The sequence below is a fragment of the Zootoca vivipara genome, chromosome 1, assembly GCF_963506605.1.
Source record: "Zootoca vivipara chromosome 1, rZooViv1.1, whole genome shotgun sequence".
NCBI classification, from domain to species: Eukaryota; Metazoa; Chordata; class Lepidosauria; order Squamata; family Lacertidae; genus Zootoca; species Zootoca vivipara.
Window position 1 is genome coordinate 39,838,612 of NC_083276.1, and position 21,417 is coordinate 39,860,028.

The window sequence follows — 21,417 nt, forward strand, 5'->3', positions numbered from 1 at the left end:
AAGTTACCCTCCCCACACTACACTTCAGTAAAAAACCAAACAAGAAGTTAGATCAATCACAGATTTCCTATGTCATGTTATTGGGAATGTGTGGCACGATTTCCACAGGCCCTGTCTCCTGCTTCCCAACCCAGCCACTGTCACGTGGAAGAGACATTGTTAGCAAAACCCTTTCAAAGGACTAAACATGGACAACTGCAGAATCTTCTTGTTTGTTAGGTTTTTTTTTTTGCCTTTTCAGATGAAATCTTCTGGAGGACAGATGTGTCACGCTTTACTGCCAGAGGAAGGCAAAGCACATCATCATTTACACACGCAAGAAGGCTTCGTCAGGAGTAGCCCAATGAATTATGCATCTGGTTTGAAGTAACCTAATGCTTGGTTTTCCAGAATCCCTGCGACATTTCCGCAACGAGAGGAATTAAGGCATGCTGTTGTTGTGTGCAGCCGCATTTAAAGGAAAAGGTCATAGCGCTGAAGAGTGCAATCCAACTGTCACTGGTTCATCAACTTGGGGTGGGGCGCTGGCATTAGGATGAGGCAGAAGACTCCCAATGCCACCGGAAGTGGAGAAATACTGCCTTAACTGGACACACTGGTGTAAATGCCTGCATATGCTAGGGAAAGGTTTTGCAGGTGGAGTTCCACCCACAGACACCTAAAAATGGGCCGGAGTTGTGGGCACCACAAGAGGAGAACTGCCAATACCTAATACCCACGGTCAGCCCACCCATGAGGCAAGGTGAGGGTCCACGGGGGCAACGGATTTAGCCTCCAAAGAATGCCTTGCTCGTTGCCTCTGCCATGTGCTCCTTGGAGACCAGATCTCTCAGAGAATAGGAGGCACTGCCGGTTTCCTCCCACCCCTAGGGAAGCGATGGTGGAGGCTGCCCTTTGGGGGTCTCCTGGACTCTGGACCTCCCCAGCATGATTCAGAGCTGGCCCATTCCTCCCTCCTAGTTCCCAACGTAGATCTTTATTCCCTTGTTTCTGCTGTATATATTCACCCACCCCTTCTTCCCTGGTGGGAGGGTGCACCATTGTATAGGCACGGCAGACATCTAAACCAGGACATGACACAAGTACAGTGGCACCTCGGTTCTTGTTCCAGAAGTCCATTCGAGTTCTGAAACATTCGAAAACTGGAAGCGGAAGCCTCAAAATGGAAAACTCAAAATGGAAACCGTGTTTCCTGTTCAACTTCTGAGGCGAGTTCAAAAACTGAGGCATGGGCGTAGGCAGGGGGCAGCTGCCCCCCCCTAGAAGTAAAAAATTAATGTATTTTACAGACCATAACCAGCACTTTTCCCCTCCAAAAACTGAAGTGGAAAGGGCTTTGCTTTAGCCCCGCCCACATTCCCACTTCGTGGCCCCTCCCCTCCCATGCCTTGCCCCCCCCTGAACGACCATGGCTTGCCCCCCCCCCTAGTTTTGATCCTGGCTACGTCCCGTGTTTACTTCCAGGTTTTTGACGTTTGAGCTCCGAAACGCTCGACTACAGAGTCGTTAAAAATTGAGGTACCACTGTAATTCCCCTGCTGTTGACACCAATGGGAAGATGATATATATAATTTTAAGATGTATTTTAATTGATTGATTGCCTGTTTTTAGTTTCTTATGTTCTTTGTATACTGTGTTAGTTTTATGATGTTAGCTGCCCCGAGCCCGGTTCCGGCCGGGAAGGGCGGGGCACAAAACTAATAATAATAATAATAATAATAATAATAATAATAATAATAATAATAATAATTGTTATTACTATTGTTATTGTTATTAAGATATTGCTCTCCCCACCTCCCTTGTGTTTTGCCCCTCCCTTCATGAGCTGGATATAGTTTTGTTGTTGTGAATATTCTGAAGAAGTAGCTATCACAGATCCTGCCTCCCCCTCCCCCAGAAATGTGACTGTGTGTGTTCTGAATGCTTTTATCGTAAGTCTGTGAATCAGATCTGGTGTGTGTCCTTATCTTTTAAACTATTTGCCATGAAATTAGCTCGCTTTTTAATACTTGGTAATTTAAAATACTAAATGCTATTCATGAGCAGGGTGCCCAGCAGAAAATGATACCATGCTAAGCAAAGAATACATGAAGTCAGTTCCAACAAAGGACATGATCCTAACAAAGTTAAGATTTAAATAAGAGTTTAGCAGGTGTTGTGAAGAAAAAAAACACCTGTTAATTTCTACTCAGAAGATAGCCCAAGTATGTTTGATGGGGGTTGCTCTTTGTACTGTGTTCACAGGGTTGCAGCCCAGCTCTTTTGTATAGAAATCAAAAGGGATCTAAAAGGGATTACTTTTAAGCCCCTTGCCAGGTAAATTCTGAAAACCTCTAAAAACAGAGTCAGCAACAAGATGCTGATATTCACTCCTTTCTTTAATTCTACAAATGCTTCATCATAAGTACCAGATAAGAAAAACAAAAGAATAACATTGTTAAATCTGGATGAAGTTCAAATTTTCATCCTAATTTATGATGTTTTGTTACACAGATTTTCCATACTTTTACTCACCGGGCTAAATTGATTTTCCATTGGTTTTGGTCTGGGCATGTGTCAACAAAGTTGCATAATATTTTCCAGCTATTTTTAGTATGGATAAAATTTAAGAAGACAAAATTGTGGAGCTTTAAAAAAAATAAAAAACAGATTATTCCATCCATTAAAATTGCTTTCATGAAGGTATCCAATCATTCTTTCCTGGCCAAACTTACAGGCTTGCCTTCCGACAATGCAGGGACAATGTGTCTCTACCACAAATGCTACCAATTATCCGGTCTGCCCTCCTTGACACGTTCTTCCCCTTTCATTTTCCTCTCTCTCTCTCCCTCTGTTTTCCTTTCACCAGCTTCATCCTGCCTCTGTTGGCTACACTTTCCCAGTCTCAGGAGAAGCAAGGTTTGCAAATGTGGCACCCATGGGTGCAGCAGCAGCACCCTCAAAGTTATCCCCTGTTGCAATAAAGCCCCTGAGTCACCAGCCCCAGCACTTACTACCCCCTTGGTTAGGAGGTGCCATTCCTTTTTTCTTCCTTGAAAAGCACAAACAGCTGAAGGAGAAGGTTAGAAGAATTTCTCTAGTTTTGTGTCTTTGTGGAAAAGTGGCACTGATCTGGGAAGAGGCGGGAGAGAAGGGACAAGTTACGGTAGGGTAGCGCTCACTCAGAGATCCAAATGGACCTTAAAATGTTGGCAACTTCTGCAGTAGAGGCTTCTCAGGAGTCTTATTCCTTACTCCCCTTTCCCATCTCATCCGTGTGCCATTTAAACTACATTATATATATTTGTATGATCAGCAGTGATGTTAATGATTCCCATTTCTATCAAATTTGGCATAGCTGTCAACTTCCAGATTAGAAAATAAGGGATCAGCAGCGGTACGGGCTGCCCGTGTCCGCATGTCTGGGCACCAGAAAACGCTTCTGCACATGCCCGGGCATGCGCAGAGGCAATTTCTGGCAGCACTCAGCAAGCCAAGCGAGCGAGCAGCCAGCCAGGAGCCGGGACATTTACACAGCTGAGGAGCCTCCCTGGCCAGCAGGAGCTGCTTTCTTAGAAATCCGGGGGATTAACGGGATATTTTGCAGTTCAGGATAACAGCGGGAAACAGATTTAAATACGGGCGTTTCCTGTGAAAAACGGGAGAGTTGACAGCTATGAAATCTTGTATTCCTAACTGAACCTATGCAGTACAGAGGGTTTGCATGGCTTGTGAGAAAATGAGATCTTTGCTCAGCTGAGCAACTCACTGGGTGACATTGGTCAGTAGTATCAAAAGCCACTCAGTTATCCCGGAGGTTTAACAGAGTTGCATTTTCTTTCTGCCAGAGCACTCCAACCATCAAGGTGGTCTAGGTTGGCCACACCCTGGCCTGAAACCTGACTGGAATGGGTCTAGAAAATCTGTTTCTTCCAGGAATGTCTGAAGCTAACCAGCTACCACTGTTGAAAATATTGGCATAGAAAGTAAACTTGGCACATGGTTGGTAGTTCTCATACATCTCTGGATCCAGGGAGTGTCCTGGAAAAACCGAGACATCCTGTTTTTTTTTCGCGAGAGGGTGGCAGCCATTTTGAGTGCCGTGATCTCTCGTGATTTTGTGTTGTGTTTCCTCCCCTGAAAAAGCTCTTGGGGGGGCATGATCTCGTGTGGCAACCCAAAAGATGTTTGCGGGCACCATGCCCCCAAAAGCGCTTTTTCTGGGGGAGGGGGGGATTGTAGCGCAAAATGGCCACTATCCTTCTACAAGAAAAAACAGCAAGGTGGCATCCCAGAAGTTGGCGTCTGTTGGAGGGTATGGTGCTACTGCCACTACCAAGGTGTTACTATTAATATACAAAGCCCTTAACAACTTGGTACCAGTTCACCCACGAGATCGCCTGACCTCATATGTGTCCACTCAACCGCTTTGATCAGCAGAAACAACACTTTTACAGGTGCCACGTAATACTTGATTGTTTAGTGTGGCAGCACCGACACCATAAATTTTTTTTTTGGTGCCTGCTGAATACACTTTTATTTATACCAGGCTACCCAGATATTTAGAAAGTTTGTATGACTTTTAATTTGTTTTAGTCTATTCTATTGTGGTTTTAACTTTCTATATGTTTTTAATTGTGGCTGTAAATCTTCTGTATTTTAGAATTTCTGTTTTGTTGGAAGCCGCCCAGAGTGGCTGGGGGAACCCGGCCAGATGGGCGGGGTATAAATAATAAGTTATTATTATTATTCCAAATATAATTTTATTGTTTTATCTTTTTTGTCAACCCCTTTTTTCCAACAATCAAGCAGGACTTAAATTTAAACAAACCAATAAATGATGGGTTACAGGAACCTTAGCCAACCTGGTGGTCTCCAAATATTATTGACAACTCCCAGAATACCTGACCATTGGCTAGAGTTAAGCATCCAACACAGCTGAAGAGAACCAGGTTGGCAAAGTCTGGGCTAAAGCCATAATGGGAATTGACCTGGAAATTAGCATTTTATTTGTTAACTACTGTCATTGAGCCCGTTAAATAAACGGGTGCTAGAACATATGTGAGAGGAGCAGTGGGGCTGCGGCCTTCCCTCCCTCTCTGCGCTCGGCCGTGGGGCCCGCTAGGAACGCAAGTAAAGCCGCTCCTCTCACGGGCCTGGGAGGGTTGTAAGGAGGAGGTGGCGGTGGACCAAGATGGCGGCATCGGCCTCCTTGTCGTAGTCGGGCGGCGCAGCGGCCGCGGGGGTGTCGTGGCTGTGCCGGCCGTGGCAGCCGCGGTGGCGGCGTCCAAGTGTCTCTGCATTCCAAGTCCCAACGGCTGTCCGTGGAGCACATGGGCAGTAACACAAACCCAGGGACTGGACACAGAGACACTTGGATAAGAATGCAATTGAAGCCTTTGAATCAATACAGCTTTTAAAAAATTCTTTCCTGATTTGAAACAAAAAGCCCATGCAAAACCTGTTTCACCTGTACCAGCTATAGAGGTTCACCTTGGAGCGCCTTACTAGAAACAAAGCCAGCAATGAAGCATCAGTAAAACAAAAGTGTATCGTGTAATGACTGTGCAAATATACAGGCTAACTCAATGCAATATTTAAACAGCAGGCAGCTAACCTGAAAATAAGCTACGGTACGAAAAGAAACTATCCTCTGAAATATGCTCACATCCAGATACACTTCCCCAAATTAAAAGGTAGGTTATATAGGTAATTTTAGAATTCCTTCCTTTCCATTGCACTTTTATCCAGTTTGCGACACTTTAAATTTCAAAAACGTCCCAGGATAGATCAGTGAAGATCTGCCCTTAATTCGCCCTCATTGCAGAGTGCTTTAATATATATTGTACAGCTAAATATCTATTTCAGAAGATGCATTATGCCAGTAGATTCTTTCTGATCAGGGCCAGCCCAAGACATTTCGGTACCTGAGGTGTGAACCACAAAATGCCACCCTCCCACCAGAGGAGAAAGATGTGTAAAGTGAAGATCTGAATAATAATAATAATAATAATAATAATAATAATAATAATAATATATTATTTATACCCCGCCCATCTGGCTGGGTTTCCCAGCCACTCTGGGCAGCTTCCAACCGAATATTAAAAACAGAACAGCATCAAACATTAAAAACTTCCCTAAACAGTTGTCTTCTAAAAGTAAAATAGTTACTTATTGCCTTGACATCTGCTGGGAGGGCGTTCCACAGGGCGGGTGCCACTACCAAGAAGGCCCTCTGTCTGGTTCCCTGCAACTTGGCTTCTCGCAACGAGGGAACTGCCAGAAGGCCCTCGGTGTTGGATCTCAGTGTCCTGGCTGAATGGTGGGGGTGGAGAATCACAGAACTGTAGAGTTGGAAGGGGTCATGAGGGTTATCTAGTCCAACCCCCTGAAATACAGGAATCTTCTACCCTAGGCTTCCTCAACCTCGGCCCTCCAGCTGTTTTGAGACTACAATTCCCAGCATCCCTGATCACTGGTCCTGCTAGCCAGGGATCATGGGAGTTGTAGGCCAAAAACATCTGAAGGGCCGAGGTTGAAGAAGCCTGTTCTACCCAATCTGGGGCCCACAACCCTGGGATTAAGAGTCTCATGCTCTACTGAATGGCCCCGGCCCTTGCCCAGAGTGATTCAGATAAGGCCTGTTTCTCCCCCATGACAGCTTTTGATTACCTTTCCAACCTCTCAGTTAGGTTTATTTAATTCACACACACACACACCCCGGCTCTTGTTCCTGATGTAGATCTTTATCCTTCCCTTGTTCCTGAACCTGGGAAACTATATTGCAAAGGGAAGTAGCAGAGGCGCTGTATCTCTGCAAGCCCCTTTACCTGAACTGCAGGAGTTCACCACTACGGTAGCTATGGGGAGATACGGTAACTCTCCACCAAAACCTCCAGGGTGGAAAGAGCTTGAGAGTGCAGTACGATGGGTGAGCAGCAACCTCAAAGCAGAAAAGATATAAAGCTCACTCTGCTTAAACACCACCAGTTTATAAAACACCATAATCTGGATTACCACCATTCCCCACAACCTGACCTGCTTCTATAGATACCTCTTCTTTCTCACTATTTAATGCACTAGAAATCTGAGCACTTGTTACATCTAAAGGTTAGCAAGCCAGCTCTTTCAATTACCTTCAGCAAGCTCTGCTTACATACTAGCATAAGGTTACCTTTGTGGAATCCCGAATTCTTTACGATGCCACAGAAACACATGTCTTTCCTTCGCAAACTGGAACGATTCTTTCTCCACTGTAAACATGTTTTCAGCTGTCCTCCTTCTTTTGAAAGAAAACAGTTTGAAAAAGAGCTCATCTCTCTTCAAAGGAGACTAACTTGATTAAAATAAATTGTTATTACTAAGGCTGTCCACACCTGCACACTGCCTTCTCTGTGCTCTAATTTTGGACTGGATACTGAATCACTGCTGCAACACAGCGGCCTTAAAATCTCAAGCCAAGCCAACACCCAAACCTTTATAGCTATTGTTTCCTAACCTTTGGTCTCAAATAGGTACGTATATTAAAATAGCTCTCCAGTCCTCCATGACAGCCTAATAGTCAGGTAAAGCTCTAGTACATTGTCCCAGGAGCCAATAATGCCGAAAGTATTTAGCATTAGGGATTTATATTGGGTGATGACGTTCTACAAGAATGGGTGTAGGAAGTAAAGTAGTAGACATTTTATTTATAGTGTTTTTGTTGTGATTCATTTTAATCACAGAATTTAAATGCGGAATAATGAGAAACTCAGAGAAACAAAAATGGATCTTGATTTATGTTTCTGCGTGTTGACATCCACCTGTCTCAAGAGACAATGGAGTTCACTTCCAGGGGTGAAGTCAAATTGTTTCATTAGCAGCAATGAAGTGACCTCACTGGGTACAAGCCTGCGTGGTGTGTATGGAGGTCCAGGGCTGCCCAGAAGACAACCCCCCCTTTTGTCCTCACTGATGTGGTCCAAAGGAAAGCAGAGCAATACATTTGGCATCAGTTGGCCGCAAGAGTTGAGAGAAGGAGGTGTACAAGGCACAACTTAACCATCTTAGGGACTCCACTCTGGATCTGTGTAGGGTTTACTCATTTGCCTTTTCTTTTCCTGAAGATATCCCACAAGGCGGCAGCAGTGGCGAATGAAAACTTTCTGCGGCCCAGGGTGGCACCGTGGGCGTGCACCCAGGGGCGGGGCATCGCCCCGCGCAGCATGCATGCCTGGTGTTGCTGCACATGACACATGCGTCGTGCGCAGCGGCTCTGCACATGCATATTACGCAGTGGAGCCTCTGGCAAACCTCAGCGCCGTACGGGGATGCTGTCGCCCGGAATCCTCCGCTCGCGGCTGCAGCGGCTTCATCCCTGCACGGCGCTGGAGATGTTTGCTGCCGGCTCCGCTGTGTAGCGGGGCCTCTCTGCTACGGCGGTCGCGCTGTGACAGCAGCGGTTGGTGGAGGTGGGGAGGGGGCACTGACCCCCCAGAGTGGAGCTTGGGGCGCCCCGCCCCTATCGCCCCCCCTCTTGCTACACCCCTGGGCAGCAGAAGTTTAGGATCAGATTTTCCTCCTCCTAGATGGGCTACCTTCTCAGGTAGACATGCCTCATCTTGTCCCTTACATCCCTCTTCAACACATGCCAAAACTGCCTTCTTGACCCCTGGACCCACTACTGGTCTCGCCTGCTCAATCTGCCAGAGCCTGTCTTCGCATGCTCCCTGTGCAAACAGTACTGAGCCGGAGGAACTCAATGGTCTGACTTCATATAAGGCAGCTTCCTGCGTTCCTTCCTTGTTTATCCAATCAGCTGCTGGTTCTCTATTGTGCTGCAAGTAACATACGTTTGTTGCCTTTAACAAATGAGTACAGTAACCTAAGGCCATTCCAACTCTAAACATATTAAAAATATTTACCAAATAAAACATATCACAATCCCAAAAATGTTATAACACCACCTACTTGTGGCCAATTTTTCCATTAAAAAAAAAAGTAGAAGCTGGAAAAATAAAGAGCAACGCACATTGCTAATTACAAAGTGTGGGAGACAGTTCCAGCTTTTCGAGAAGATCAGAAGGCTAACAATTTCCAGATGGATTAACTGGCAAGGTAACCATGGCCTCCTGCCAAGAAAATTATTTTCTGCCCTCAAGAGTCTTGAACAAATCCCTGAACAAATAGACTTTTTTATGTTCCCCCCTTTATAGGAATTTATTTGTGGGGGGGGGGAGCTTAGCCACATCCTTATAGGTATTATTGCTGCACCTATATAAGGCAGGACGCGGGTGGCGCTGTGGTCTAAACCACAGAACCTAGGGCTTGCTGATCAGAAGGTCGGCGGTTTGAATCCCCGTGACAGGGTGAGCTCCCGTTGTTTGGTCTCAGCTCCTGCCCACCTAACAGTTTGAAAGCACGTCAAGTGCAAGTAGATAAATGGGAAGGTAAACGGCATTTCCGTGTGCTGCTCTGGTTCACCAAAAGCGGCTTAGTCATGCTGGCCACATGACCCGGAAGCTGTCTGCAGACAAACACCAGCTCCCTCGGCCAGTAAAGCAAGATGAGCGCCCAACCCCAGAGTTGTCCACAACTGGACCTAACGGTCAGGGGTACCTTTACCTTTTTTATGTAAGGCAATAGCACCTGAACAAAACAAAACCTGCATCACAGGTAGAAGCAGAAGAAAGAAGCCTGGCATCTAGGATTCAAACTTAAGCACCTTACATTTCATATATTCACATGGCCATCTCAATTGTCGCAGGAAACTTGGCATTTCAAGTTCCCACTCTAGGTCAGTGATCACAGGCACAGCTGAATGCATGCAGAGATTCTATTAGGAAAACCACAGAACAAGCTCCTTTTTAAAAAAGCTGAGTTTCTAGTCCTTATGACTGCAACAATATGCTGACTTCTGAGTGCATAGGTTCGACTTGTAAAACATACCAAGTTAAAAAAAATTTTTTTAGCCTGTTGAAATATAATCTTTTAATTTGAAATGCAAATAATCTTGCAAAGAAGTTGCCGCTTAAAATTGCTAGTATGAGGTATTAATCCTATCAAAGAAAAAAAGGAAAGACGTAACCAACCACTGCTCCATTATATTTTTTCCTCCTTCTCTGACTTCTTCCTCTGTGCTAATCTGTCACAAACAAAGTGAGGGAAACCTCATTATCATTTTATTCTCTTGCCTGAACAAGGAAGGTTCACCAGTTACCCTGGCACTCTGGCAGATTTCATCACTGCTCCTGCTCTGCAACAAGTCCTGGAGCTGCACTTTCCCTCCACTCCACTACTACAGGTGTAAAATAATTTTGTAGTCCATGTAACTGGACACAAAAATGGATACCTGCATAAGTACTTTTTGTATTAGAGCTGATTCACACACATTTTAGTTTTGACAGTTGCAGGAATCACACTGTAGGGTCAGAGAGCATCCCACCCCAGGAATTGTGTTTGACCCAGGAGCTTTCAGTGGGTGTTTTCTGCCAAGAAGAATCACAGCATTTCACTTTTATCCATCCTTTAAACTGCAAAGGAGGAGGAGAAGGGAGCCATTGAGGAGAAGAAAGTATTCTGTAACTCTCTTTCTCCCTCCCTCCCTCCCTCCCTCCCTCCCTCCCTCCCTCCCTCCCTCCCTCTCTCTCCCTCCCTCCCTCTCTCTCTCTCTCTCTCTCTCTCTCTCTCTCTCTCTCTCCTGGCAATAGTAAATTCTGGCATAGACCCCAACTTGCCCTTAAAAAGCAGCCAGCTCAGATCTCTTTAAATATTTTTTGTCATTTGGTTCATTTTGACTGCTGTGCAGTGCAATTATACGACATTACTCAGGGAGGCATAACTGCCACATTTGAAAGTTCATGCGCTAACAAGAAATAAAGATCATTACCAGATCAAGTGTTCATTCCATAAGATAATCTGTCCCTGACACAAAGTACCAAGATTCATTCAAGAGACCTATTAACATCAGCGAGACAACTTCTGTTATCTCAGCTTTTGTACTAAAGATAAAACACAAGTTTAATGTTAAAAGCTCACCAGATTCTCATGATTCTCTTATGCATGTCTTTAATAGTAAATTCCAATGGATAAACGTAATTAGTACCTTAACATCACTTTCAGGAACACTGAAAACAATATGATATTCATACAGGTTATCAAAATATTGAAGGCTGCTTTAACTATTTTCTCTCTATACACTCAAAGCAATGTGAGAACCATGCAAATCGCTTGGTCTCTATTAAAATCGATTTTCTCTCCCCTTAGTTAAACATTGACTTATAGTCACTTATTTTTTCTTAGGTGATGTCCAAAGTAACTTAATATTCTGAACTATATATTTTGCTTCCATCAAAAGTGTCTAATTAGTTGCACTTCATCACACTTTCTCTTGAGGATAAGGAGAGAAGTTTCAAAAGAACAAAGACATTTAAAGTCATTTTCCAGAAAATCCTTACACAGTCTATTGACTCCTTAAGTTCAAAAGTTAACTAGATTTAGTGGCTTTAGCTCACGGATTTAAATTACTTTTCAGTGTAATTCTCATATCTTATTATGCAAAGTAAAGCCAGTATATTATTATTAGGCATACATATTACACTTTAGTGGTTATAAAAGTAGCTTCTCTGATACCTCAGTGCAAATACTTTGAATGGATGTAATCCTTTGCCAGTTTCATGAATATGGGTAGAACCTAATGGGTGTCACTCTGCTGATGAAAGGCAATTTTGGGCAATTCCTCCTCCCCAAACTGCCCCTGCACACACCCCGTGTACCCTAGAGGGTTGCCCAGCAATCTGGAGCAAAAAGAAGAAGTGTTTGGATTTGATATCCCGCTTTATCACTACCTGAAGGAGTCTCAAAGCAGCTAACATTCTCCTTTCCCTTCCTTCCCCACAACAAACACTCTGTGAGGTGAGTGAGGCTGAGAGACTTCAAAGCAATGTGACTAGCCCAAGGTCACCCAGCAGCTGCATGTGGAGGAGCAGAGATGCGAACCCGGTTCCCCAGATTCTACCTCTCCAAACCACTAAACCACACTGACTCTCAGTGGCAGGGAAGATGCAAGGAGATACAACTCAAAAAATACCTCTCTCCCTTTTCCATTGACAGATGATCTGTTAGTTAAGAAGAATTCACCAGCCATTTAACTCTGGTTCCGATTATCATTGAACCATGGCTTGATCCTGGCATCGTCATCATCATTGCTATAAGAAAAAAACTGCTTTTTCCCTTATGGGGTACCCAAGAGCCCATATAGAGTCCTTATGTAGGTTCTCTATCGGTAAGAGAAAATAACAGAGACCAGTCAGAGAATATTGAAAAGCAAAGCAGCTAGTAAGCCTGATCTTTATTAAACTGTTGCAACAGGGTACTCACACACCCGCCCCCATGCAGGAGGGAGGAGGAACCCAGAACAATAGTGTGCAAGCCCTTATATAGACTTTTGAAATTCCCACCCTGTAGCTCAAGACCATCCCCCAAAACATCATACATGCATCACAGAAGGGGTGGTCTACAGCAGAATCCTGTCTGGCAGGATACCTGATAATGGTCACTGATTGCTTTTACCTGGGCATCCTGGCCAGTCTATTGTGATGGTAAATACTCAGTTCCTGAATCCAGGTCACAGGCTCACCCTATTCATACACAGACACGCCCTTAAGACAGGATTTGTGAGCAGCAAAGAGACAATGGGGAGGCTTTCCAATTTCCTTCCTCCTTGCAGAGAAACATTTAAGGTCAATTTGGGAGAGTCAAAATGGCTTCAGGACTGCCCTCCTGCACCACTTCAGACATATGGCCCATATAATAATAATAATAATAATAATAATAATAATAATAATAATAATAATATATTAGTTATACCCAGTTATACCCCGCCCAGCTGGCTGGGTTTCCCTAGCCACTCTGGGCGGCTTCCAACTGAATATTAAAAACAATACAGCATCAAACGTTAAAAACTTCCCTAAACAGGGCTGCCATCAGTTGTCTTTTAAAAGTAAAATAGTTGCTTATTGCCTTGACATCTGCCTGGTTCCTGTAACCTCATTTCTCGCAGCGAGGGAACTGACAGAAGGCCCTTGGTGCTGGACTCAGTGGGGGTGGAGACGCTCCTTCAGGTATACAGGATATACAGGACTGAGGCAGTTTAGGGCTTTAAAGGTCAGCAGCAACACTTTGAAATGTATGTGTTTGCCTGGTACATTTATGAACATTTATTTTATATCTTAGACCTTATAATTCTCATAACATCACCATCAATTATTTGTACCCCACCCAACTGACTGAGTTGCTAAATAAAATCAGTAAGACTTCCTTTAGCTCAATTCTGAATAGGCTCAGCTAATGTACATCATTATAGAACATGTCAGATTCGGGGTGGGGGAATTATTATTCAGATGCCAATTCTGAATTCTGTCCGCAATATTATTATTATTATTATTAATTATTATTATTATTATTATTATTATTATTATTATTATTTATATAAAATGTTTATCTCCCTTTATTACACATTTAGGGCCTGCAAGCTTTCTTAGAAATCCTTTCATGTATTGATAAGGGAGGTTTTTTAAAAAAACAAAACCCTTTTTAACACCGTGTCAAAGTAGTACAAACAGGAAATTGGTGCTGCTCTTTTGTCCCACAGAATACTGAATTGTTCATCTATGACCACCATGAAACATTAAGCTTCGTCTGGGTTTTCATTCCAGTTTAATTCACTTTGCTACCCTTCAGTGATTGGCTTTGAGGAGGAAGCCACATTTACAAAGAAACAACGCTACCAATGTTGCTTAAGAGTGTCTTGTTCAAAAACTATAACCAGAGACGCTTTTTCACAGTATCGTAATGAGAACACATCAACAAACAACAGATCAGCTGTCTTTTTTTCAAAGGGCCTGTAAAAGGTTCCTCTGTTTTGTAAACTGTTTTTTTTTTTTTAACTTAAGGGCATATCACAAGACTTTCCGACTGAATTCCTCTTATTAAGCTTGCTTGTTTCTTTTTAGATCAAAGATCCAATTTCTTGTTCCAGCAACTACCGGTAGTTGCGGTGGGAGAGGCGGCTAGAGCTTTTGCTGGACTCAGGTAGTGTTGTAGCAACGGGGTATAGCCTCAAGCGATATTTTTTCCCCTCAAGCTTTTCTCAAATACAACTTTGATCACTGAAATGTTGATGCTTCCTGCGGAAATAATTTCCTGTCTTTTGCAAAGACCGTAAAAAGCAATGGCTATTCTACAGGCCAGACTTTGTTCTTCTGTACACAGCCATCAGGACTGGGCCATAGGCAGCCAAGTGCATGGAAAGTCGAGGTGCCAATCTTGGCAGGATGGAGCACGAACAGGGGGGTTGGGTGGGAAATGAAAAAGAAGGTCAGTCCAGGGGCAGGGGGAAATGCAGAACAGATTCTGAGCCAAAAGGTCTGTCCAAAGGGTGCGTTGTGCATGCATGCTAGAATGAGCAAACGGTTGCACAACAGCAGGCAGTTATGCAAGGAACTAGATAGGAAAGGGCAGCCAATTTCCCGAAAGCCCCAGCCAACATGGCCAATGGCCAGGAGTGATGAGGGTTGGAGTCCGACTTCTGGAGGGCACAAGGTTGGCTACCCCTGGGATGGGGCATCAGGCAGATTGGGAAGGAAGCAGGAAGACATGCTGCAACATTTGATACCCATCAACTGCCCTGGAAAAGCCAGGACATTCTGTTTTTTTCCTGTGAGAGCACAGCAGCCTTTTTGGGTGCCTTGCAATCACACTATTTTGGGCGGAGATCTGGCCCAGAAAAGTGCTTTCTCCAGGTCTGCGATCTCATGTTGGTCAAGTGACTCGTGCAGGATTTTAGACCCGGAAGATGCTGTCCCAGATTTGGGCCCCATCATGTTGGAGGGTATGACATCATCCTACGACTGTTGCCACTTAAATTCTACTATGTTTTTTAACGATTTTTTTACAGGAGTGGGGAATCTTTTGTCAGCCTGAAGGCCACATTTCCTCATGAGCAACCTTCCGGGGGCACATGTCAGTGGTGGTTGAAGGCCAGAGGGAAAAAATAGACGGAACAATGAGTGTTGTTCTTAGCTTTGTAAAGTAGGCTGTTTGGGAAAGATTGAGGGCACAAGGAGAAGGGGGCGGCAGAGGATAAGATGGTTGGACAGTGTTCTCGAAGCCACCTACATGAGTCTGACCAAACTGCGGGAGGCAGTGGAAGACAGGAGTGCCTGGCATGCTCTGGTCCATGGGGTCGCGAAGAGTCAGACACGACTAAATGACTAAACAACAACAACAACAACAATAATAACAACAACATCATCATCATCATCATCAAAGTAGGCTGTGTTCCAGATCAGAAGTTTCTACACTCTCGGCACACATTTCTCTATCCAGACAAGGAAGAGTTATTATCAAAGTTCAAGGATATGCAACAACCAGGCAAAAGCACTCAAGGGGGAGACATGGTGTGAGACGAGGATATATGGCTTAGAGTGGGGTGTGTGTGCACTGAGCAGACTCTCAAGCGCCAGATAGAAAGCCCTGGAGGACCACACTTGAGATTCCCCACCCCTGTTTTTTAAGTCACTATGGTTATAATTTATAGAAAAGCAAACAAATATCTGGAGCAAGATTATGATGCTATCGGAAGGCTGATTTTGCAGTTGCCAAAGGACTACTGTGAATAGTCTACCTGGGACATGCCCCTACACTAGAATCTAAGGAAATAATACCTGCCCCCCTTTCCTTCACTGTGCACACCTGAGTAGCTTACCTTAAAAGAACACAATGCTTAGATAGGGAGGTTGAGCACAATAATAGCCCACACCCAATACGAACCAAGTTTACTGAGAGGTAAGCCCCGCACTGATTTAAACAGAACATGCCTGGCATTCCAGCCATTACTGCAGATACCCAGCAGTAAAACATTATAACGTATCACTGATCAGATAGATACTTTCAATTCAAAGTGTAATTAACATGCCAACTCATTTCTGTTAAGGAGGGCTTCACTGGAAAAGAAAATGAGAAGATACAGCAACATCCCAAATTGTTACTGCCATTATCCTAGCATCTATTTCTGTGCGATCTTTCCAATTTCTGATTGCTATATTGATTTTAAGCAGTCCTGGGGCTTGTCTGCTGCAATGAAAGTGACAGTAATTATTCAGGAAAGTTCATTCATCAGAATACAAGCATCTGACTCACCAGACTTGCCTTGTGACTCCAGTTAAAACTACAGAAGGCATTTCAGCCGTGGAACTGCATTAAGTTCTTTGAAACACATTTTTTTTTAGTTCATATATATCCCTGTTTTGTAAATAGGAGAACTTATCTGCTGTGAATTTGGGAACTATTTTACCCTTAATGTATTTCAAAAACATTAATTAAATTATTAAAAGGGAAACTCTGTATGTACCAGCACCAATTTTAGAATTAACATTTCACAGAGGAAATATGATGCAAAATGCAAGACAATTTTAACAAATAAACTGAATGACATTTTAAATATATTTAGGATTGCTGTCTTTTGCATACCTTATTCAACAATTAATGCAAAATATCTAAACAAAATAGGTTACTGCTCTCCTACGTTCAATATTTGGACAGCTATTGCTGATAGTAACAAGAGATTGTAAATATAATCTGTAGCAAAAACACATTTAACTACATCCCCAAAGCCAATCTTTAGAATGCATAGTTAAATTTAATTTAGGCACCAGATTTTGAGATATCAGTTCATTGTGGGCAGGATTCCATTGAAGACTTTGACTTGTTATTTTGTCTTTATTACCATAAACATATCTTACAGCACAGTCCTATAGATGTCTACTCAGAAGTAACTTTTATCAAGTAAGTGTGTTTAGGGTTTCAGCTTAGTGCTGCAATCTTATGCATACCGTACTTATCTAAAAGTATGCCCCATTGGACTTACTTCTGAGTAGACACATAGGACTGTGGTGTTAAAGATGTGTTCAGAAAAATAACATCATATAGATGTGTATATATTTCTCCATGCAGCATGCACAGTTGCAAAACCTGAAAATTAAGGTCTCTTGACCAAAATTGTTGCTATGTTTTCAGAAGTACGGTAACTCAGGGGAAAACTGCCCCGACTGCCACTTTTAGGTAAGTAGAAGAATATACATTTTAAAATAAATTTTGAAAACTTTAAAAAATAAATAAAAACAGCATAGAAAAACAACTGAATTATGAAACAACAACCGTGTTATGCAGACACAGTATTATTTTACAGTTTTGTGATTCCATTCATGCATTTTAAAAAGTGCTTCATGGCAGATTGTATTTGAAACATGATAAAGCAATGTTTTTGTTATTTTGTTTGTTAAACATACAAGAATCAAAAAAAGTCTTTGGCATATTTTGCCTATATTTGAAGGCTTGAAGAAAAAAGGTTATTGTGAAAATGTAAAAACGTGACTGGTCAATTCACTAGTGGAAATAAAAACAAGCAACAGCAAATTTACAAAGTTAATCTAACAAATATACTAAACCTTACGTGCATTTCTATATAGATATACGCTTCCACAGCTTGTCCTTTGTGGGTCTCATAAATTCTAATAGGACTTACACAACAGGAATTCCCAATAATTTTTGCCTTATTCTTGGCATTTTAAAATATCTTAAATATGACTAACCTGGATGCAGTTTGTGCTGTAGTTGAACACGGTTTTTTTCTTGAAGGGTGCTTTTTTCAAAGGCGTCCTCACTGGCAACTTGATGTAGGCCTGGTTGTCTCACAGAAAGTCCGGTATGTCCAAATTCAGAAAACCTGAGTTGCAACTGTGCTTCAAAATCTTTGCCCAATGAGAAATTTGTAGTGGAATGCCTTGAACGGCAATCATCACTAACACCAGACTCTTCTTCAGTGTCAAGCATGGGCAATGGAAGTATTCTGTGGTGTAGCTGTGGGCTAGGCAGACTTGAGGATAAAGGAGAAGGAAGAGGCGACATCTGTTTGTGTGTATTGGACAGTGGATAGGAATTATTAAAAACATTGCTAATTGCTACTAAGGACGGAGACAGTGGCCTTTTATCTTCCTGTTTAATGATGGTCCTTGCCTGGCAAGTATCGGGACTCAGATTTATTGGCAGGTGTAAAGACAAATGCCTTTTGTCCTCCTGGGGTACCGTAGCTCTTTTTTCATATACCAAGCCTGCTGGGCTTCTGTCTCCTCTTGTAACAGGCTGTAATCGCTTCCATTCTGCCGTTTCATCTAATCTGTCATACTGTGTGACTTTCAGTAAGGTTTTATTGACGACTCCCGCTAGACTACACGAGTCGTCAATAACATGGTCTTGTTCTCCTTTATGTTGTGGAATATAGCCTTTCTGTTCTTTCTCCTGTGTTACAGTGGCGAAACCAGAACCGACTGATTCTTTGCTCCCCTCACTTGAGGCATAAGGTACTTTGCAGGATTCCACAGAGGCGCGTCCAACGTTCTGCAGGTAGCATTCAGAGTCTTCTGCTTTTGAGACCACGCCAACTTGAGGCTTGCTTTTGCAGTTTCCTGCAATACGCTCATAACCGTGCACCATTTCAGTGGCTGAGGTCTTCTCGAAAGCCTCAGCTTCATTGGTTGACGTTCCCTGGAAAGAGGTCCGCGAAGGGCTGCTCTGCTGCACCTGGATCCCTTTAAGGGTGTCCTCTACATCATCTAGCAGACTATGGCTATGTGCAAAACAGTGTCCAAACACATCATTGTCGTACTCAGAGAAAGAAACAGAGAGATCTGTATCAGACCCCCAAACCCGGCTGTTCTCAGGCAAATACCACTCTCTCCTTGATCCTTCTGTTAGTTTATTCACGTCTAATGATAAATCATCTTTGTCTTCCACCTTCTCCTGACGAGGACATGCAGATGAGCTGGAATATTTGGCAGAAAGAAATTTATCATTTCCCAACAACATTGCTTTGCTGTTTAATGCTGGCGGCTCCAAAACGCCAGGTGTCTTCCTTTTCATTTTCTTGTTTATGAAGTCCTCAATGCTCTCTCTCCGTTTGCTGAATCTCCTTGTCTTTTTGTTTTTTGGAGTGGACTTCTTCTCCACAGATCCCGAAAGAGACTCTTGTTGATCCTTGAAACCCTGTCTGCCATCGTTGCTATATTTCAGGCTTTCAGAAATGTCTTGCAGCTTCCCCTCCTGGTTCCCCATTTTAACACCTAGAATGTGGCTTGAACTAAGGAGAGTAGCCAACAGCCTCTCCTTTTCAGCATTCAGTTTATACAACTCAGTGAGAATATCCTTAGTAGTTGTTTCCTTGAAGAAGATGTCTCCAATGTTTTCACAGGCCTGCCCTCTCGATCCTACTGCCTCCGAGCCTTCGCTCACTCGATAGCAGCGATGAAAATGTTTACTGGACTTGTCCAGAGTCACACAGCCCTTGTACGTGAACCCTCTGACTTTCCCCTTTGGGAGATAGAAGCTGACGTAGCAAAGCTCCATAATGGGTCTGTGCAACTGGAGGACAGTATAAGTACCTTCCATTGTGTTTGTCTAATTATTTAATTTAAATTATGAGGTCAGTATTTCTAACCTTGCATGACACACCATGTGATGCAAGGAAAGTAGAGGAGGCCTCTGACTAATCTTCTACAGCAACATTTCCTGTTAAAAAGAAGAAGAAAAGCTTGTCAGAAAGATGTTATCCTCCCCACAATTCTTTTTTTAAAAAACAGAACGAAAACAAGGATCTAATCTCCTTCAAAATATAATCCAAAATGCCAGCCTGTCACAAGAACTGTGACGCATATGAGATATTGGTCACATTGCTAGAAAAAACACAAACTTCACACTGTTAGTGTGTTTCTGAACTACGTGACTATTGTCTTATTGATCTGCTAAACATTAACAAACCGCTTTGTATTTGTACTGTAATAGGACTATGGTTCAGTGGTACCTCTGCATTTAGAAGGTCCCAGTTTCAGTCCTAGACGTCTCCAGATAGTGGTCAGAAAGACTTCTGTTTGAAATCCTTGCAAGCTGCTGCAAGCCAAAGTAGATAATACTGAGCAAGATTTGACAAAATGTTCCTACATACTGAACCAGTAAACACTCTAAAATACTAGATTACACTACTGAAAGTACAAATGCTGGTGTAAATATTAGTACTGTATGAAATAAAACACATCCAAATAAATTAATAAAAGTAAATAAAACAATTTTGATTTGCATGTAATCCAATTATCATTTTTGATATAATGAGATATTACGTTAACAGTCTATTAGAAGTTGAGTGTTGCACCTAAGAGTGCATTCAGATATTTGCTGATTATAATGCTAGAGCTTCCATTCAATTTTCTAATGTTCCTTTCATACCGCAGGACCTGCTGTGTTATGGAACAGTGGGTTTGGGGCTGATATAGACCCATGCTATGCTAAATTTTATTTACCCTAATGGGTATAGTGTGACACAATAGGTAAAGAACCCATGGATGGTTCAGTCAAAGGTGACTATGGGGTTGTGGCGCTCATCTTGCTTCAGGCAGAGGGAGCCAGCGTTTGTCCACAGACAGCTTTCCGGGTCATGTGGCCAGCAGGACTAAACCGCTTCTGGCGCAACGGAACACCATGACGAGTGTCAGAGCGCACGGAAACACCATTTACCTTCCCGCCACAGCAGTACTTATTTATCTACTCGCACTAGTGTGCTTTCGAACTGCTAGGTTGGCAGGAGCTGGGACAGAGCAATGGGAGCTCACTCCGCTGCATGGATTTGAACCGCCGACCTTCTGATTGACAAGCCCAAGAGGCTCAATGGTTTAGACCACAGCACAACTCACATCTTCCTGTGACACAGTATCATCACTGGACAACGTCACCACTAACCCCATGAAAACAGCAGGAAAGAACTGTATAATGGTATACTGCCCCAAATTTCATCACTTTGCTCCCATGATCTTCTGAGTTAAAGGGACTGCAAATGGATTTTTTTTCTGGAAAATGTGCATTAAAAATGTGCTGTATTCCGTTAGTTTTCTAGAAGTGGTTTTTCCTCATGTGAAAGCTCAATTTTAATGCAGAAATTAACAGCTAGGGAAATGTCAGAAAAATAGAACAAACTGCCATGTGAACGAAGCCGTAGCAAATGTTATTCTGAAAAGTCAAGCACTGGGTGTCTCTGCTTTGTGCTCAAGAAGAGCACTTTATATGGAACTTTCCTAATACAGAGTTCGATCCAACAAAGTTGTCCCATTGCAGGGGGTTGGACTAAATGGCCCTTGGGGTTCCTTTCATCTCTACATTTCTACTAACCTATTATCAGCGCAAGGACTTCTGCCTGTATAGGAAGACTTCCTCTCCCTGTGCTCTCCCAAATCTGTTCTAGATTGTTCCCCCAACTCTCTAGGGCAGATTTGGCAGTGGTTGTGGTGGTGGTGGGGGGGTTAGAGAGGGGAGGGAGGGGAAGTGCCTCTGTGGACATATAAATAGCATTTCTCCTAA

At 43.1% G+C, this 21,417-nt stretch overlaps 1 protein-coding gene across 2 annotated transcripts in view; it reads right to left on the reverse strand.

Moving 5' to 3' along the window:
* The window catches only part of FMN1 (formin 1), a 178,424-nt gene that overhangs the window by 142,366 nt on the left and 14,641 nt on the right, over nucleotides 1-21,417 (reverse strand). For both annotated transcript variants that reach the window (XM_035110687.2, XM_035110681.2), the window contains exon 2: nucleotides 17,610-19,581. In XM_035110687.2, the coding sequence (XP_034966578.2) occupies nucleotides 17,610-19,461 (1,852 nt within the window). In that variant the 5' untranslated portion in view covers nucleotides 19,462-19,581. The remainder of the gene's footprint in view (nucleotides 1-17,609; nucleotides 19,582-21,417) is intronic.